The sequence below is a fragment of the Pyricularia grisea genome (genome assembly GCF_004355905.1).
Source record: "Pyricularia grisea strain NI907 chromosome Unknown Pyricularia_grisea_NI907_Scaffold_2, whole genome shotgun sequence".
Taxonomy (NCBI): Eukaryota; Fungi; Ascomycota; class Sordariomycetes; order Magnaporthales; family Pyriculariaceae; genus Pyricularia; species Pyricularia grisea.
In genome coordinates, this window is record NW_022156717.1 from 8,211,569 (window position 1) to 8,229,388 (window position 17,820).

Here is a 17,820-nt window from a genome sequence, read left to right on the forward strand (position 1 = left end):
TACTGGAATGCACAACACATCCATCAAGAAAAGAAAGAAAAACTGTCAAGTACAGCCAATCAGTCAAACGCGATAGACACTAATCTCATATTTGCCCCACCACGCCCGATGTCGGGACATTGGACAAGCACAGGACTGCCTAACTCGTTACGGTAAGTGAGGGCCCCACTTGAACTCAGGGGGATAGAGTGCTAGAAGAGGAAGGCGGCACAATCAGGACGCCCACCTGTGAGTGCATGTAGCCTGCCAAGCCTGCCCAGCGCCGAGGCGAATCAACTCTGGGATTGGATGGACTTGAGATGCTGCCGCGCCCGCGTCGACCCCTTCTTTTGTTGATTCGTTCGCATTTGCATGAAGCATATCGACAGATTGATACTTTTTTTCTGTGACTGTCTATGCATTTCGTACCAATTTCTTTCCCTTGGCTATTCGTGCTATAGCTTTTGACCTTTCTGGACGGTTAGGCGATCCAAAGTTAAACCTTCTGCGCCCGCTGATCATCAGCCTCCCCTCTTCACTTTGTCGAAAGTTCCCACTTTGTTGTGTTGGCGCTGAAATCGCCACGATTACTACCCATCATTCTTTTTGCCCGTTGCGCCGACAGTCTAGCCCAGCACCACAACCCATAAGGTCTCGGTCGTAACTCTACCACAAAGTCAATCCCCCTCACTTGCGACAGATAGAGCTGAGCGAGTCGTATATCATTGGCTGATCTCGTCCCCTGAGGCTCGCCGCAAACCTGGACGGGACAAAAGTGTAGTCAGTCTGCTTACCTACATACGTTGTTAAGGACTTGAACTTCATGATAAGAAGGAAACACATTGCAGGGGCATTGTAGCTCCTTGGATTCGGCAGGCCTTTCTCTCGAAAACACTCGACTCTCAGTCCTTGCTTTCCAGAGGTGCACCTGGCAAACAAACACTACCTACCTCTCTCAGCTGCCATTAACAATGGCCTCGTATGCGTTACCGACTAGCATTCCACACTCTCACCATGCACCAGGCCATATGCATTCGCACTCGGGCTCTCCGCCTTCTTTTGGTCACTTAGGCCAGCGTGCCACACGAAAGAGATCGAGCCTCTGCGAGCAGCCACTCACAAATAGCGACGACGACGATTACCATGATTACAACCACACTCACGGCCACAACAACGACCACAATCACGACCACAATCACGGCCACAATCACGACCATGACCACGGTCACGACCACGGCCACGATCACAGCGGTCACAGCCATTCGAACTCTCATTCGCATTCCCACGATCATGGACACACCCACACAAATAGCTGTTCGCACTCTCATTCACACTCGCAAGACAACCATCATCACAGCTCCCCGGAGCACACAAACGCCCGAGCAAACTCTTCAATGTCAATTTCGACCAACCAGGGCTTTGTGTCATCTTCTACCCGCGGAGGGAAGCACGTACTCACGCCATCGCAGGCGAGCTTTGATATCAAATACGATGCCCCGGCGCAAGGCGTGACGCATGTCCATGATCATGGGTCTTCAGCTGAGCGATCGAGATTCACCAACTTCATACTGCCATTTACGGCAAAATGGCCTTTTTTACATGCCATTGTAACGGAAAAGGACTCGAGGAGAATATTTTACTTCATGAGGTACGCATTGGCGGTGTCTGAAGTGTTGATTGCTGTGTTTGTTGGATGCTAGGGACTAACACGGACTTTCCAGTATCAACTTCTCCTTCATGATGGTACAGGCGTTTTACGGTTACGCGACCGACTCGCTTGGTCTTCTGAGTGACAGCATACACATGCTCTTTGATTGTGTGGCGCTCGCCGTTGGTCTGTTTGCATCTGTTGCTAGCAAATGGGCACCCAATGAGAGGTTTCCTTATGGGTTCGGCAAGATTGAGACGTTGAGCGGGTTTGCAAACGGTGTTTTTCTCATGTGAGTTTTCTTTTATTTTTTTATTATTATTTAGAGCATATACGGCAGAGTCGGGGAAAAGCTACTAACAAATATTCAACTACAGTTTGATCAGCGTTGAGATTATATTCGAATCGTTCGAGAGAATTATGGAGGGCCGCGCTACTAAGAGACTTGCAGAACTATTCGTTGTGAGCTCGGCGGGTCTGGCAGTAAACTTGATAGGCATGTGGGCATTTGGCCATCACCATCATCATGGCGGCGATGATCATGGCCACCACTCCCATGGACACTCGCATGATCATGCACACGACCACGATCACGGACATGGCCATGGCCACTCACATTCACATGATCATAGCCATGGTCATGGCCATAGCCACGGGGGCTGTGGAGGCCATTCGCACGACAATGAGAACATGATGGGCATCTACCTCCATGTTATGGCTGACACACTAGGCAGCGCGGCTGTTATCGTTTCGACGGCCCTGACATACTATTGGCCCTGGTCCGGATGGGATCCGCTTGCATCTTTCTTAATTGCAGTGCTGATCCTCGGCTCGGCAATGCCGCTGGTTAGCTCTTCAGCACGTCGACTGCTCCTCACGGTCCCTGATCGGGTCGAGTACGGTCTGCGAGATACACTGTCCGGTATAACAGGTCTGCGTGGGGTTGCCAACTACGCGGTTCCAAAATTCTGGATGGATGACCGCAGCGGCGGCGATAATCATGCAGCTCCCGGGGACCATCTGTTGGGCGTCATGCATGTGACAGCAGTTCGTGGGGCAGACATGGAAGATGTTGGAAAGCGTGTTCGGTCATATCTTGCGGCGAAGGGGATCGATATTACCGTGCAAGTCGAAAGAGAAGGCGACCCAAGCTGCTGGTGCGGCTTGAACAGGACAATGCCCGGCCAAGGGCCTGCAGGTGGACACAAGTCGAGCTACAGTGTGATTTAGACAGTATAGATGCCATATGCGTATCTGATGTGGATGGTGCTGTAGCCAGCCATTTGTTTGCGCAAGATAGAGGGATATTGCTGGGTCCGGGCAAGGAAGGAGGACCATCTGATGTATGAAAATATTTCATTTGTAGAAAAACATGGCTCATTAGGTTAGATGTATAATGTCCAGGTTATTTGACAGAATTAGACCTTTTGCCGTTCAGATTGTTCATTGTAAATGGAAAGGGAGGAGGTTTTGTTGGTGGAACTACCCGTGAAAAGTGGGCAACGCAGGGGTCAAAAGTCAAGCACTTGGTCTAATTACTTAAACAGTCTGTCTGTGTCTGTCTGTCTTGTCATCCCATGGCTGCCGAGGTTTGTACCACAACAGATTCTGTGCGATCGAGTGCGGCGCTGTTCCGCTCAAAGGTGGGTGGGTAACCGTTGCACGTACGGTAGGCAATTAATTAGTCCGTTGTTTTTTTCAGTTGGTAATGACACATGGGATGATGAAAATAAATGGGTGCATGTTCGGATCTTTCAAATTCTGCACTTGAATACCTAGATAGGTGTCAGGCTCAAATTAGTACCTCCCTACCTACCTTAGTTGCTTATGGGAAGAATGTTATATCAGGAGGGCAGTAAGACTTGTCAAAGAACGTCATGTGTTCATTCCGTTCCTGTTTGTCACGCATGTGATAGTGCGGTATCAACCACTGGGCATGCTGTTACATGGAAGGTAGAACCCCCCACACAAGGGTCAGCAGAGTGGAGGTCGTCGCGAACACCTACCTAAAAACCGCGTTGTGGTACGGTGGATTTTGGATTTGGGGTACTGGGGAACCCACCCCCCATTTGCCGAGGCACCGCACCACCTCGACATTCAATTGGATCCATTCATGCTCTCTGGAGGTGACGTCGGCCGCGGGTGGGATTTCTTAGCTTACTTGCAGCAAAAGCCCATCTCTCCGTAGAAAAGTCCTCCATTATCCCGAACTCAAAATCAGCTTTCCTTTTCCCGCAAGTAGCCGTCGTGTCTGGTTTTGATTTCTGTTTCCTTCACGCTACGATAAATAGATCAACTATTAATCTCGATCCCAGAGCAGCAGTCGGTTATTGCTTGCTCTTGCGGTGGCATTTCGTGGCCAAACGAACCGAGCACGAAGCTTGTTTCTTTCTTAGCTTGGCGCGAACGAAAACAGGCGCAAACATCTGAGCCCTCAATCGGAAAGAATCACAGCTCCAGGCCTCTTCCTGTCCCCCCCAGTCGTCGACTCCCTCTACTTCAACGACGATTCACCCACCCTTTTTACAGCCGATACCTATCACACATCCGCCAGGCCCAGCCATGTCAGCATCCTCGCAACAGGGCGATCTTGCCGCCGTCAAAGACACGGTGCGGGACTCTACCTCTAAGCCTCTCGGCGGCACGATCCCCCACATCCCAGAGTCCAAGGAGGAGCTCAAGACCGAGGCCAAGGCTGTGGCCTCGGCGGGTGCTGCACAACTGCGCTCGTTTGCCGCTGGTGGCTTCGGAGGTGTCTGCGCCGTCGTTGTCGGTCATCCCTTTGACCTCGTCAAGGTCCGCCTGCAAACGGCCGAGAAGGGCGTTTACTCGTCTGCCATCGATGTTGTCCGGAAGAGCGTTGCGCGCGATGGTATGAGAGGCTTGTACGCGGGCGTCAGTGCGCCGCTCGTTGGTGTCACCCCAATGTGTAAGTTTTACGTTTCCCCAACGCCTTCGAAGAGCTGGAGAATACCTCAACCTGAAGAGAAAAGACTAACGAGGTACCTGGTTGCCTTATCTCACAGTCGCCGTCTCATTCTGGGGTTACGACCTTGGCAAGACTCTGGTGCGCAGCGCGACGTCCAACCGGGACGGGCCCCTCTCCATAGCGCAAATCTCCGCCGCCGGCTTCTTCTCCGCCATACCAATGACTGCCATCACGGCGCCCTTTGAGCGCGTCAAGGTGATCCTGCAGGTTCAGGGCCAGAAGCAGCTCGCGCCCGGCGAGAAGCCGCGCTACAGCGGTGGCGTGGATGTCGTACGGCAGCTGTACAAGGAAGGTGGTGTACGGTCTGTCTTCCGCGGCAGCGTAGCGACGCTGGCGCGTGACGGTCCCGGGTCGGCGGCATACTTTGCTGCGTACGAGTACATCAAGAGGAAGCTGTCACCCGTCGACCCTGTCACCGGCAAGCCGAGCGGGGAGCTGAGCCTGATGGCCATTACATGTGCCGGTGCTGCGGCTGGAATCGCCATGTGGATCCCGGTCTTCCCTGTCGACACGGTCAAGAGCAGGCTGCAGACTGCCGAGGGCAATGTCACGATCGGTGGTGTCATCAAGGGCTTGTATGCTAAGGGTGGCTACAAGGCTTTCTTCCCCGGCTTTGGACCGGCTCTGGCGAGGGCCGTCCCGGCCAATGCTGCGACGTTTTTGGGTGTTGAGCTGGCTCACCAAGCCATGAACAAGGTGTTTGATTGAAACAAGCCAGGTCTCTTGTTTACATAATGGGGTTGGACGTTGGCACTAAGGGGATTCCGGCATGTTCTGGCGTGTGGGGAATATAGGGTGTGGGACTCATCCTCGTTTTCGGTTACAGCGTAACCTACGGATAAAAGATCCCGATATTTCTTTTATTATTTTTTTTTGGATTGAATGTCTAATAGATCGATTGTTTAGCACATAGACACGGCCTTAGATTACCTGACCAGAGCTTTTGTTCATTATGTTGTGTTTATCAAGCCAGTGCTCTCCCTCAAAGTCCTGGGGAGGGGGTTCGTCTCTCATACAAGCCCAAGAATCCCTACGGCTCCGTGTATTGCATTGCTCAGATGTCATTTACAACTCGTCCGACTCATCAGTCCACAAACTTCCCACCACACATCACACATCTGACTACAGATAGCAGCGCATCCGTAAGATTAGCATCATGATGATCAGGTAATAAGCTTGTTATCGCCTCGGCCCTCAGGCTACGCTTTCCACAGACGCCACAAACCCGAGATGAACCGTGTTTAAGGATCGGCAAACTGCTGATAGTGCAGATCTCTGCGAGCTTTGTGTCAGTATCGAGCCGAATCGGTTTCCTAAGACTGACAAGAGTGTAATTGGATAGACGTACCGAAGCTGTGTCTCTTGGGACACACAAAAAAGAGCCCCTCGCGTACCAACGGCTGCCGGCAATACGCACACGAACTGACGATGCCCTCGCACGCCCTTTTGATGACAGGAATACCTTCATCACCCTCGTTTGGTCTGGTTACTCCAACAACGTCTGGTCCACGTCCATACATCCACTCAAACATCTTGGCCTCTGTCGATAGCCTTGCGATGTGTGGGCCACTGTTGACCTCGACCTTGTCCTCTTCCTCGGCCCAAGGCATAGCATGACAGTGAAACGAGAGTGTGCTGCGTGCCTGATGCCAGGCTCCACGCTCCACGACCGCGGCCGCCATCTTGGCCCAAACGACCGCGCTACAACCACCTCCGGGAGATAGGGCGATGCCGTACAGACGGGCGCGCCAGATGGGGATGCTGTCATCATCCGCTGATGAGGCCGGAGCATCCATCTGCTTGAGATGGTTCTGCATCACGTCGACGTCCTCCTCGCCCTCTGCGTCCTCATCTTCATCATCATCGTCCATGTCGTTGTCATTTTCGTCGTTCTTGTCTTCGTCTTCGTCATCGTCACCATCGCCAATACCCAAGCCCTCGGCTCCTGTTTTGCCCAACATGTGTTTGGGCATGGATATGTCGAGGATACGGGAGATGGCCCCAGCCCATTTTGGATTGGGACCAGCCGTGCTGCGCGTTGACGAAAGTGTCGTCTCAAACCAGCCCTTGGACGCTTGTGTCGCCGAGAGACGAACCAGGGTGTAGGCTGGTGGCTGATCTATACTGCTTCCTTGCAGATTCGGGTGCACAACAAGGTCTGTGGTTCGTTAACGATTTACACGATCAGGCTAGCAAAAAAATGAAAAAGGAAACCAGACCCGGGAGAGTAGCTACCTTGTATTGGGCTTTTTGATATTTCTTGAGGCCCAGGATACAGACAACCGCACTGCGTCAGGGCATGTGGTTGAATTCGTGATGTTTCAATCGACATGTTAACCTCGAAGAGCTTTGGTACCATTGGAGTGGCGATAACGCCTCGGCAGATCTTTTGACCTTGAACTGTCCACGCCTTTTGGACCAGGTATAAATGTTAGCACATATAGGAGGTGCAATTTTGACATCCGATGCAATGAATAGAACAAGGACAAGATCATCCTCACCTTATCCTCAAATGACAAAAATGCATCCGGGGCCAGGAACATGCATCTCCCATCCGAATCATTCTCGGCAACTTTGACAAAAGACTCATCGGTTTCCCTGAACCATTGTCGTCTGACTGCGACCTTGCGGAAGCCAACGTAACCTCGCGAGATATATCCCAGCAATAGTTCCTGTGTATCCTCACCACTGCTAGAGCTGGGTCCGAAGCTCAATCCCACTGTCGACTTGTCAGGGACATAGTCGAGGTCGTGGACATGGCCCGGAGGATGAGGGCCCTTGGCGTCGAATCTTGTCACCTCTTCGATCTGCCACCCGGCTCCCACGACTCCGTCTTCCTGATCTACGGATACGCGCGCGTGCACCGCCAAGATTGCAATCTCCAAATCATCCGTCATAACGGCCATCAAGGCTTTTCCAGGCCATATCTCTTGGCTCCAGGTGAATGACCGATAACACTCTCCCCAGGTTGCCTGCTTTGGAACCGATAGGCGCTCGCCCACGCCCCAAAGGACCTCCCAGCCCTCCGTGCTGTACATGCTCCCGAGATGGTGGCCACGATGTTCGTCTTCTGCAGCGACCAAGGGCTCGCCATACACGGCTATGTAGCCCGCAGCGCTGTGGACTGCCAGTAGACAGCGATCGTTGCGGCCTATTGGGGGAGACCAAGCGAGGGAGAGAACTTGATTAAGTGACGAGCCGACGCTGGTGAACAAGCCCGATCCCGCGCCCGTGACATTGAAAGGATTGTTTCGATTCCTCAAATTTGGCATCTTTCTCCAGGCGTTCTTGGGTATCTCGTCATCGGGCAACGCATCTTCTTCAAAGTCATCCTCGCTTCCACTACCCTCCCCATTACCTGCGCCAGAGCTGTCCTCGGTACCATGATCGACCCAGCCGTCGTAGGGGCTGTCGACGCCCGACGTGGCAAACAGGTGAAAGTTCACCCGTGGACTTACCCTTGGCAGCGATATGGGTATCCTGCGTTGGCCATCGGCGTATTGGGGCTTCAGTGGCTGGATCTTGTCGATTCCCTCGAGCCATGAGGAGCCAGCGGCGGCAGCCTGCTTGCGCCTCTGTTCGGCAAAGTCGACATGGAACCGTGGGAATTGGGGCATAAACACCAAGACCGAGTCGTCGGCCGCCACAGCCAGCTCAGCATCAGCAGACCATGCAATTGCGCGCTTGTTAAAAGGCCTACTGCGTAACTCGATGGTTTTGAGCTGGAGTGCCTGGGTGATGGGAAAGTCAGTCTAAAACTGACGGAAGAGAATGCCACGCGCCAGACCCGTGGTTGGGTTGCCAATATCGCCGACGTTGGTTTTGTATGAGAATTTGCAAGTGCAGATGATGAGGATAAAAATCTCCTGATATCTTCTCGTGCCTTTATCACTTTCTTTCTTTCTTTGCCTGGGAGCTCAAATAATATCTTTTTCTCCATCTGCTTGAAAGTAGATAGACTCGAGAGTTCTTGATCAATGAGTCCATAGCCAAACACTAACTTACCTCCGTATCCATAGTCAATAATTCACTGGTCCTTTCGGATCAGGGGGCATTCAAAATTTGATTATTGATTTGTTTGTCATGATTGGTGGTCAAAATGTTTGACTTCTGGGTGCTAGTTGTGCATGTACCTTTTTTTTTTTTTTCCTTCTCTGTTGTTCGTTCACCCACTGCTAAAAAAAAAAAAAAAATTGACAAATGCGGGGGGAAAATGTCGTAGTTGCGATTCGAAGTCAAACCCTGCAACGATCCTCCCCTTAAATTTGGCAATCTGAGTATTTTGTCTACCAGCCTTCTTGACTGCTGAAGGGTCAATGTTCTCAAAACGAACATGAATGTGAATACTTAATTTGATAATATTTACAAAAAAGCTTATTCGTTGCATACGAAAAAAAAGGCTCTTTTAGTTCATCAACTCTTCGTTTCCCGTCTCCTCAGCCTTCCTTTCTTGAGGTGTTGGCCAGCTGCATAGGATTGTCCAAACAAGGTACAGTAGTAGATGCATCCATGACATCTTGAAAGAAAAAGGTGCGCGCATGCCACTGATAATCTCAAGCCTGCCCTACCCTGAGTACTCACTTCAAGACCCGTCGGCCCAGTCTGTTGTTGACTGCCGCGACCCTGTGCTTCTCGAACTGAACCAATCCAGCAGAGCTCGCTCTCCATCGCCTCGCACTTATGTCAAAGGAGACTTGTTTGTTTCAGATACTCTTCGTAGTGGTGGCTTTCTCGAAAGTCTTGGGGCACGACTAGATGTGAGCATGACGGTGTTACCAAATGTAACTTGGCACACCATACTCTAAATGCGATCCGTTTCCTCATGCAGTAGAACTAAGTTCGTCATACCATGCCCAGGAAGTGATCAAATGTTGTCGCTGAAATTCTGTAAGCTGGATCTACAAATAAGAGCTCAAGCCCCAGAGCAAAGCGCACCCAGAAATTGCAGTAGCGCTGATAATCTTCTTGGTCCAATAGTTGTCATCAGTAAGAGGCTTGGTGATCTGAGACCTCTTGGGAAGAGACTGGTTGTCTTTTGGCGCAGCAGCGGCCGAAGCCTCACGATTCTCCGCGACGGCAGCAGATTCCTCGGATTCAGCCTTGGCTTTGAGCGCAGCGATTTTCTTGCTCAAGGCAATCAAGTCCTCGTCCAAGCCCGTGGTTACGTTCCCATCAACCTCTACGTTTTGCACATTCCCAAAGAAGTCGGTCAGCAGCTTTGCTCGTGCTGCGTCCGCTCCGCCTGGGAAGAGGTCGTAGCGCATGCCAGCGTGTGAGTGGATCTTTTCAAAAGTATAACTGTCGAAAAGGTCACCAATCGTCTTCTTGCTGTTGATGTCCTTGACTTCATTCTCAAGAAAGTCGAGGTTGTAATATGTATAGCGGTCGATAACGGCAACACCAACATCATTATCGGCGTGATGCGAGTATGAGGACTGGTCCAGTTCAGAGGATCCGGTCGCAATGATGTTTGGCGAGTAGAGCTTGGTAAGCATTGTGTTGGCTTGGCAAGTGTCGATCATGAAAAGTATCTCGTTATATCTGGCGTAGAACTCATGTCAGTCAGGGGTGGCCTTTTAGCGAGGGTATGTATGTAATGTCATGGCAATGATAGAAGAAGACCAGTTTTCCTACCTCTTCTTTTCCCACATTTGCTCAAAGGCATCTGCAAGATCAAAGGCCCCTATTTCCTCTGCGTCCTGGAACTTGAGAAACTCGTTGCCGCCGTGGCCCGTCATATAGACTAGGATATTGCTGCGGTCATCGGTCAAGAGCCGCTTACTCCGCGGCATCTCGTCGCCCACCCTATCTGTCAACAGCCTGATGAAATTCTCAACCGTGACCTCGTACCCGCGGTAGTCAACCTCAATATTGTCGCCATACAAGTCGACGGCGCGTTCGGCGTTAGAGTAGACGGTTCCGGGGAAGGCGTTCCGTGGGTTGCATGCCATGTCATCAGGCAGCATAAGGATGATTTGCGAGTCGGGAATTCCAAGGCGTTTGACGGTGCGATACATGGACAAAACATTTGCCAGATGGCGATAGTTGAACCAGAAACGCGAAGTGCAAACGAGGACGGCCCAGTTGCTAGTGTGTTCTGCTGTGACGGGAGGCGCGGCGGCGAGGAGAGCCGCGGCCAACAGCGTTGGCAATTCTAGTAGACGAGAGAGCTGCATCTTCAGGTCGCCCAAAGTGATCGATCGGTTGGAGAATCGAGCTGTAAAACGGCGTTAGGTGCTCTAGATGGGAGCGAAAGTTCTATCGAGGCATTCTGGTGCTAGTGCAGTATCGGTAAAAGCATGTCGCGGGCAATCGTAACTGGAACAACGATCGTAATGATGTATGTCTACGTCGCGATTAATTGATTGGATTAATAATGGATTGCCCCCATTTCCTAGTCTCAGGGCTCATCCCTGAACGCGAGCTCCACTAATTGAGCCGTGGCTCAATTCGTGGCTTTGCTTGTACCTGTGGGTCCAACCAAAGATCACTCTGGTTCAGAGGTGCGATCTTTTCGGCCAATTTGATTGGTCGAAAAACCGTGTGGCTGAAAAGTACATGGAGCGTCCGGTCCACCACTGCGAAGCAGGGGTGGTCTAGTCTGAACATTGAGACTATTAAACCCCATATCCTCTCCTTGCTTCCCACGATTAAGCGCGCACCAGGCCCACGTCATTCAAATGACAGGGGAAGAAAAAATGGCAACATGGCCGCCTCCTTTCCTCCAGCGGCGCAGCCTTTCCCCAGAGAATACGGAAACAGAAGACACCTATCCCGAGGACACAGATGACCTCGCCTCATTTGGCGGCCATGGAACTCTCGAGGCTTTGGAGTTTACCCGGACTTTAGAAGCTCAAGGGATTCCGTGTTGCGTCCTTGGGGTCTCTGCGCTCATTTTTTACGGCGCTGGAAGGGTTAGGGATGTATGTTATTCACAAATTTACAAAGAGGCCAAGCTTTAATTTAACTCTTTTAGGACTGGGAAATCTGCGTGCCTACGGAGCAGATGGAGCAAGCCAAACTTATTTTCGAGAGATCTCCCGACTACGAACCTGCCAACCCGATCATGCCGCAACCAATGTCCCTTATTCACACCTATCCTCGACTTAAAAGGGTTGGCATCGACGTTCGTTTCGTTCTGCTCCCTTCTTTCGATATGCATATCGAAATCACGCCAGAGAATATTGTTAGGAGCACCAACGACCTTCCATACCCAAAACTTCCAATTTTGGTGCAGAGCCTCCTCGAAAGGAACGATCGGATGAACCTCGCTGACCTTGTCGATGGCGCTAACTTGTCGGAAGAATGGGGTAACAATCTGTTTTTGGAAGGTACAAATGACGCAGAATGGATCGCGGCGATGAACGCTACCGTTCTTACCATGGCAAAAGGCCCAAAAGACATGAGAACCCTGGGTTGCATGGCGCCGACTGGACTGGTCAACAAGAGAGAGTTGTGGCTGCGTATTGTGAAAACGAAAGAAGGAAGACTAGGCTGGAAGAAACCTCTTGAGCTATTCGCTACTCGCTTTCGGCTTCGTGAGGAACCAGATCCTTGGCTGGCGCATCGGGATTGTAGCTAGGAAAATCTTCGCTAGTGCCACAGGATCTGAAAGGCTATACTCTCTTCTAATGGCTCTTATTGGATGCTTCTGTAACTATCTGCAGATGTTGTAACTGCAGAAAAGATGTAATGGTACAGACGTGAATAGGAACGTGCCCAATACTTACCCCTTGCATTGTAGCCATTGCCCATAATTATGGGATTGTCTTCCATTCGAATCTACTATGGTGTGCGAAACGATTAAATGTTGCGATATCAAGCAGCCTCAACTTGCCTGGCGAACCTGGGCAGAAAAAGTGATACTATGTAGTCTCAGTGCTCAGACTAGACCCCCCTACGTTGCAGGGTGGACCGGGCGCTCCATATACCTTTCAGTCACATGGCTTTTCAGCCAATCAAATCGGCCGAAAAGCCATGTGGCTGAAAGGTACATGGAGCGCTCGGTCCACCATTGCGAAGCAGGGGTGGTCTAGTCTGAGCATTGAGACTACACCATACCCTCAAGGTACCGTCCCGAGAGTAGCTCGCCCCACAAGCCAGGGGTTGGCTGGCAGCTGGTATGGACCTTAACTTTGATCCTTGCAGCTTAGCAAGCAAGCCCCAAGCCACTTCGAGGTACTGCTCTTTTGCTGAACTTTTGTAGAGGATGTTTAACTGGGCGAAAGTAATATTAGGTACCCTATCAAGCCTACCATGTATGTATCTGTTTTTTTTTTCTTTTGGCGACATCTACCAATACCGGTCGTTCTTTGACATGAGTTTCCTAGTCTAATTGTAAGCTGCCGTGCATATAACAACGTTGCTTACCGAAAGTCCAGCTCCGACGTACCGAGCTAATGTAACCTGGGCTCCCTCACAGCCCACATCAATCACATGCTCGAGATTCAAGAGAAGAGCCCGCTGCAGAATTGCATTTCCCCTCGAAGAGGAGAATGTGCAGCTATAGTAGTAGCCGCTACAGGAATTTTGTGACCAAACAAAGCTCCATGTGGGCTCCTTCTGTTCCAAGTTGTTGGTGGGGTTAATTCTTCCGTCACTAAATACTCATCCCAGAAAATTAGCTTGCCGTACCTAGGTAGGCAGCCCCAGAATATTGTTTTGTGCCCGCCCATGACGTTTCAATCTTTTTTGTCTGCTGATTCACAGACAACTTCCCCATCATCCCTCATCCATGCCCACCTTGATCACAGACGAATCCCCGCCCCAGTTCCGTGTTGAACTGTCTGAAATTTGATAGCGCGACTGACTACCAATAGGTAGATACACGGTCGTTTGTTTACTTTACAACGCATTACACAGCTTGCATTCAAGTCCAAATAGAGCTGCCTGCAACCTTCACCCAGAGGAGCCATTCAACCTGGCCCTCTATACAAAGCTCGACTATCCCACCGCAACCCAGAAGCGGCATCCTTCTCCCCGCTGCCATCCCTGATCTGACAGCAAACTCAGATTCTTGTGTGCCAAATTTAGTCGCAAAAACACCATCATGCCTCAGCCTTCCTGCATCTTTGTCGTCCGGTATGCATTTGCAGTCACATGTGTCGTCGAAACTCGGTTTGCAGCATAGGCATCAGCTGACAATCCCCCCGCCACTAGACACGGTCATCGACTCGATGCCGCAGATAAACAATGGCACCTCACATCTCCAACACCATACGACCCTCCTCTCACATATACCGGATGGACACAGTCAAGAATCACCGGCGAGCAAATCGCAGCCATCCTGCGTAAGCGTGCCCAAGAGCACGATGCCTCGGAACCGGAAAAGAAGACGCGCCGCAAAAAATGCTTTCGAGTTGTCATCCACACATCGCCGTTCCTTCGTTGTATACAGACTTCGATAGCCATCAGTTCAGGGTTGGCATCGAGGCCGTCGTTGCTGGCCGAGGCTAGAAGGGCCTTGTCGCCGTTGCAACTAAGCCAGATCGGCCAGGACGCGGGTGCCACAGGAAACAAGCCACAAAAGTCGAGACCTGTGGGCAAGAAGGCTATCTTGCGTATAGACGCCTGGCTCGGCGAGTGGTTATCACCAACCTACTTTGAGCTCATAACCCCACCACCTGGATCTGTCATGATGCTGGCAAGCGCCAAGGCAACCCTGCTAAAGCCCGAGAACTACCACAGTTACCCGCACATCCAGACTCGAGCACACTCAAATTCTTTGGTCCAAAACACGAGCAGTGGCCATCTCTGGGGTTCAGCTGGCGCACGGGTCGGCCCGAGTCCGTTGTCGGCGGCGCCAATAAGTGCGGCTGGGAATGGGTCCACTTCAGCGCCACTGGAGAACATGGATAACATGGAGAAGGCCTTACCGCAGCTCGAATCACGGCAGGGAGTCGATTGGGTTCACAGTCATCGGGGGACGATTGAGACTCAGAGGCCTTCAACAGCGCCGCCGGCTGCTTCCGATGCTGAGGTTGGAGCTTACGACCCACCCGTGCCCTCGTTCTCTATATCCAAGAATGCGCCCATCCCGGAGGGATATGTGAACCATGCCAAAGACGCTTGCGTGGTTGTTGACTACCAGTGGGATTCGATGCGCCCCCCTTACGACTGGGGTGATGGTGGCGAACTGCCCGAGGAATGGTCCGATATGCACAAGCGTTTCAGCAAGGGGTTGCAGAAATTGGTGGATTGGTACACCGTTGAGGAGGAACCGGCAACAGCAGTGACCAGCGAAGCCATCAGACCAAATGCGGCAAATGCAAGTGAGACGAGGGTTGAGGGCGGTAATGAGGACGACATTGAGACGGTGGTGATTCTCGTCTCTCATGGTGCCGGTTGCAATGCCATGATCGGGGCCATCGAGCACAAGCCTGCGTTGATGGACGTGTCCTTGTCGTCGATTTCGCTTGCAACCCTGAAGTCGAAGAGCAGCTCGCCATCGAGTAATCACGAGGGTGCTCGAATGCACCACAGGTACGATCTAAAGCTGAAAGCAAATGTGGAACACCTGCGACCATTGGCACCCGCGAACTCGTTACGCTCACCGCCGCCGGGAGGCATGTTTGATGGTAATAGCAATAGCAGGGCTCGTGCGAACCACCACTCCTTCTCTTCCGGAACTGCTAGCAACGGGAGTGACTGGAACTCAGGTAGTGGTGGCATGAGCAGGAAGGTATCTTCTGGTCGTTCCATCGCATCCTTCAGGGAAGGTTTGCAGAAATCTGCGGGCCGCCAAGATACAGTCTCGCCCTCCTTCACACCCTCAGGTCTCTCTCGCACGCCGTCACTTGGTTTGTGGTCTCCGAAACCTTCTCAGAAGGTAGACGACGAGTGCATTGATGACGAGGAAGCGGAGTTGATTGATCTGCGGAGAGCGGATATTGGAAACGGTGGTACCATCCATGGGAAAAACAATGAGAAGATTAGTATGGCGGGCGAGGGCGAAGATGATGAAAAGGACGTGGTTCCACAGCTTCCATCCACGGCGGAAAGGCCGGACGTGGTGCGCGACACTAGCGCCTCCAAGCGACGATGGACCGTGACTGACCGTCCCTAGTGACACGGTACTCATGGGATTACTCGGGAAAGGCCGTGATAGGCCTTCGGGGATATGTGAGCGGCAATCTGTGGATGAAACAGACTGTCACTGTTGGAAGATGCTCAAGATCATGACTCTGATGCCATTGGAGATGCCTAACCACAAGCTCATGATTGAAAGATGACGATGATTTCAGCTCTGGGCTCCAGCTATGTCTGACATTTTTGTACGACTGCATATTTTCTTTTTCAGCTTGGCGACAAAGTATGATACCCCCAATCATCAATGCATCAAATCTTTTTTCAGGTCAAACGATGGGGAACACAGCGCAAAAAAATCTGTTGATGTCAGATTATCTTTCATCATGCCAGAGAAACCCTCTGTTCCACAGAGCATGAGAAATGCAGCTTCATTTGGTCGTAATATAAGGAACTGATAACTTCAATGAGAATCAAGTGACAAAAGGTCAAAATCACACAAGTTATTTGAGACTATGAGCTGACTATCTAGTCTTGACTTTAATCCAGTATGTTTTCCCATCACAATGCGAATCTGTATTACACGCTAGCATGGCCTATTGGTACCCTTACCTATATGCTATACATTCTCACCCCGTCCTCTGACAGACAGGGTTCATTGCCAAAAAAGGTTTTGTCGTGCATCAGTTCGGACTCAGCACCTTGTTTCACACGGTAGGGCAGCGGGATACTAGGGTCGTTGGTGCCGAATGCACCCCTCGTGAAGAGGGCGTTGACGACTTTGTGCTCCTCTTCGGCTATTGTCTCCTTGATAGCCAAAGCACTCAGGGTGGAATGGTCAACACCAACGTCACTCAAGAACTTGACGTGGTGATAATCGGCATGCCCATCGCAGGCCAGTCCCTCGCAGATGTCAACAAACAGGCCAAAGTTGTTACCGTCGACTGCCGTACGAGCGAGACAAGTCACGACGATGCCCCATTTCTCGATGATCTCCGGGTGAATTGTGCTTTCCATCTGGCGGAACTCGACAGTGCCCTTGCCTCCCCTACTCTCTTTCTTCATGTCAAAGACGAAATTGGCCTTGGCCTGGCTCCCCCTGGCCGGCACCTGGAGTAGCGATTGCAGCTTATCGGCCGTCGTCTGCTTCCAGATGAAGGCGATGCGCGCCCATTGGTCTGAGCAGAGGAGCCTGTGGCTGGTACGGAGATGTTGGAACCACCTGTTGCTTGGCCCACCCACCTTTCCCACATTCCAGTGGCGCTTGCGCATGCGCAGGCCTGCCAGGGTCGAGGACTCGGTGATGCGGCGGAGGTCGGCGTTGGTCCTGCGACGGACCGGGTGGATGAGAACCTCGAGGTGCGCCTCGCCCAGCCAGAGTAGCGTAGCCATCTTCTTGAGCGCCACCAGATCGTTTCGCCACCCGTCGCTGCCGATGCTGACGTGTAGGTGTGTACCGCAGCTCGAGTTGAGCCGGATGCAGAAGTTTTCGCGCAGGTTCACTAGGGCAGTGGTCATGTCTCCAAAGTCAGGCAGCGAGTCTATCTGCATCAGTGGTGAGCATATCTGCAGGCCGCACCAGTCATGCAGGTACTGGCTATTGCTGACGTCGGCGTTTGTCTTCGCTTCTCGTATGCAGTTTTCTTCCTGATGGATGCACCATCTGTCCCGGGTGCTGTTCGGTCCTGGGATGGGATTTGATCTCGCTGTCTTGACTAGGGGCCCCTTGCCATTGTCATTGAGGTTTGGGGTGAGGCTACTGTTTATCAGAGTGGTTGCTCCTGACCAGGCTGCAGCATACTCGGAATGTCTTGGGTTTTTACAGAGGACCTACATGGTGTTCCTGACTTTTAGCGCTACATGTCGTCGGCGTATTGCGGCAGCATCATCTTTTGATGGATCTTGAACAACCCAGAAGGGGATTTTGGTCAGCGGAGGGAGCCTTCTGGCAAAGCTTTCGGCTGTGTCGCTGGGCCCTTGGTTATTTTGTCCCCCTTCGCTCCAGTAAAAAGGCACCAAAAATTGGATTTGAACTCCAACCTTGACGACCACCATCTTGAACCGACACAATATAGCTAATCTATATGGCAAGTCAGGGCTGCAGGAGCACTTAAATCCAGGTTGGGTCTGCAGTACGCTGCTGTTATAATGACTGGAGGAATAGGACACCTTTTATAGC

At 51.6% G+C, this 17,820-nt stretch overlaps 8 protein-coding genes across 8 annotated transcripts; 5 read left to right on the top strand and 3 right to left on the bottom strand.

The window, feature by feature from the left end:
• Positions 1 to 361: 361 nt before the first annotated feature.
• Positions 362 to 3,458, top strand: PgNI_05029 (uncharacterized protein). The gene is made up of 3 exons (XM_031125070.1): positions 362 to 1,627; positions 1,701 to 1,919; positions 2,005 to 3,458. Exons 1-3 carry the CDS (start codon positions 951 to 953, stop codon positions 2,855 to 2,857), a joined length of 1,749 nt encoding a protein of 582 aa, XP_030985764.1. The 5' UTR covers positions 362 to 950; the 3' UTR covers positions 2,858 to 3,458.
• Positions 3,459 to 4,189: 731 nt separating this feature from the next.
• PgNI_05030 (uncharacterized protein) lies at positions 4,190 to 5,324 on the top strand (the record flags this gene model as incomplete). The annotated part of the gene is made up of 2 exons (XM_031125071.1): positions 4,190 to 4,556; positions 4,654 to 5,324. The coding sequence occupies 2 exons, from the start codon at positions 4,190 to 4,192 to the stop codon at positions 5,322 to 5,324; spliced, it is 1,038 nt and encodes a 345-aa protein (XP_030984297.1).
• A 376-nt stretch (positions 5,325 to 5,700) lies between these two features.
• PgNI_05031 (uncharacterized protein) lies at positions 5,701 to 8,758 on the bottom strand (the record flags this gene model as incomplete). Its single annotated transcript, XM_031125072.1, has 5 exons — positions 8,622 to 8,758; positions 7,118 to 8,347; positions 6,852 to 7,026; positions 5,965 to 6,774; positions 5,701 to 5,891 (listed from the first exon to the last, which is right to left on the bottom strand). Exons 1-5 carry the CDS (start codon positions 8,631 to 8,633, stop codon positions 5,701 to 5,703), a joined length of 2,418 nt encoding a protein of 805 aa, XP_030985060.1. The 5' UTR covers positions 8,634 to 8,758.
• Positions 8,759 to 8,921: 163 nt separating this feature from the next.
• PgNI_05032 (uncharacterized protein) lies at positions 8,922 to 10,946 on the bottom strand. Its single transcript, XM_031125073.1, has 2 exons — positions 10,251 to 10,946; positions 8,922 to 10,157 (listed from the first exon to the last, which is right to left on the bottom strand). The coding sequence occupies exons 1-2, from the start codon at positions 10,790 to 10,792 to the stop codon at positions 9,515 to 9,517; spliced, it is 1,185 nt and encodes a 394-aa protein (XP_030985061.1). The 5' UTR covers positions 10,793 to 10,946; the 3' UTR covers positions 8,922 to 9,514.
• Positions 10,947 to 11,234: 288 nt separating this feature from the next.
• PgNI_05033 (uncharacterized protein) lies at positions 11,235 to 12,485 on the top strand. The gene is made up of 2 exons (XM_031125074.1): positions 11,235 to 11,539; positions 11,593 to 12,485. The coding sequence occupies exons 1-2, from the start codon at positions 11,297 to 11,299 to the stop codon at positions 12,196 to 12,198; spliced, it is 849 nt and encodes a 282-aa protein (XP_030984298.1). The 5' UTR covers positions 11,235 to 11,296; the 3' UTR covers positions 12,199 to 12,485.
• Positions 12,486 to 13,199: 714 nt separating this feature from the next.
• On the top strand, positions 13,200 to 16,131 carry PgNI_05034 (uncharacterized protein). Its single transcript, XM_031125075.1, has 2 exons — positions 13,200 to 13,697; positions 13,776 to 16,131. The coding sequence occupies exons 1-2, from the start codon at positions 13,666 to 13,668 to the stop codon at positions 15,679 to 15,681; spliced, it is 1,938 nt and encodes a 645-aa protein (XP_030985062.1). The 5' UTR covers positions 13,200 to 13,665; the 3' UTR covers positions 15,682 to 16,131.
• Positions 16,132 to 16,274: 143 nt separating this feature from the next.
• On the bottom strand, positions 16,275 to 17,696 carry PgNI_05035 (uncharacterized protein; the record flags this gene model as incomplete). Its single annotated transcript, XM_031125076.1, has 2 exons — positions 16,275 to 17,397; positions 17,476 to 17,696. Coding segments are annotated over 2 exons (1,344 nt in total), but the record flags the coding sequence as incomplete, so codon positions are not given.
• Positions 16,900 to 17,547, top strand: PgNI_05036 (uncharacterized protein; the record flags this gene model as incomplete). Its single annotated transcript, XM_031125077.1, has 3 exons — positions 16,900 to 17,197; positions 17,281 to 17,323; positions 17,361 to 17,547. Coding segments are annotated over 3 exons (528 nt in total), but the record flags the coding sequence as incomplete, so codon positions are not given.
• Positions 17,697 to 17,820: the final 124 nt, after the last annotated feature.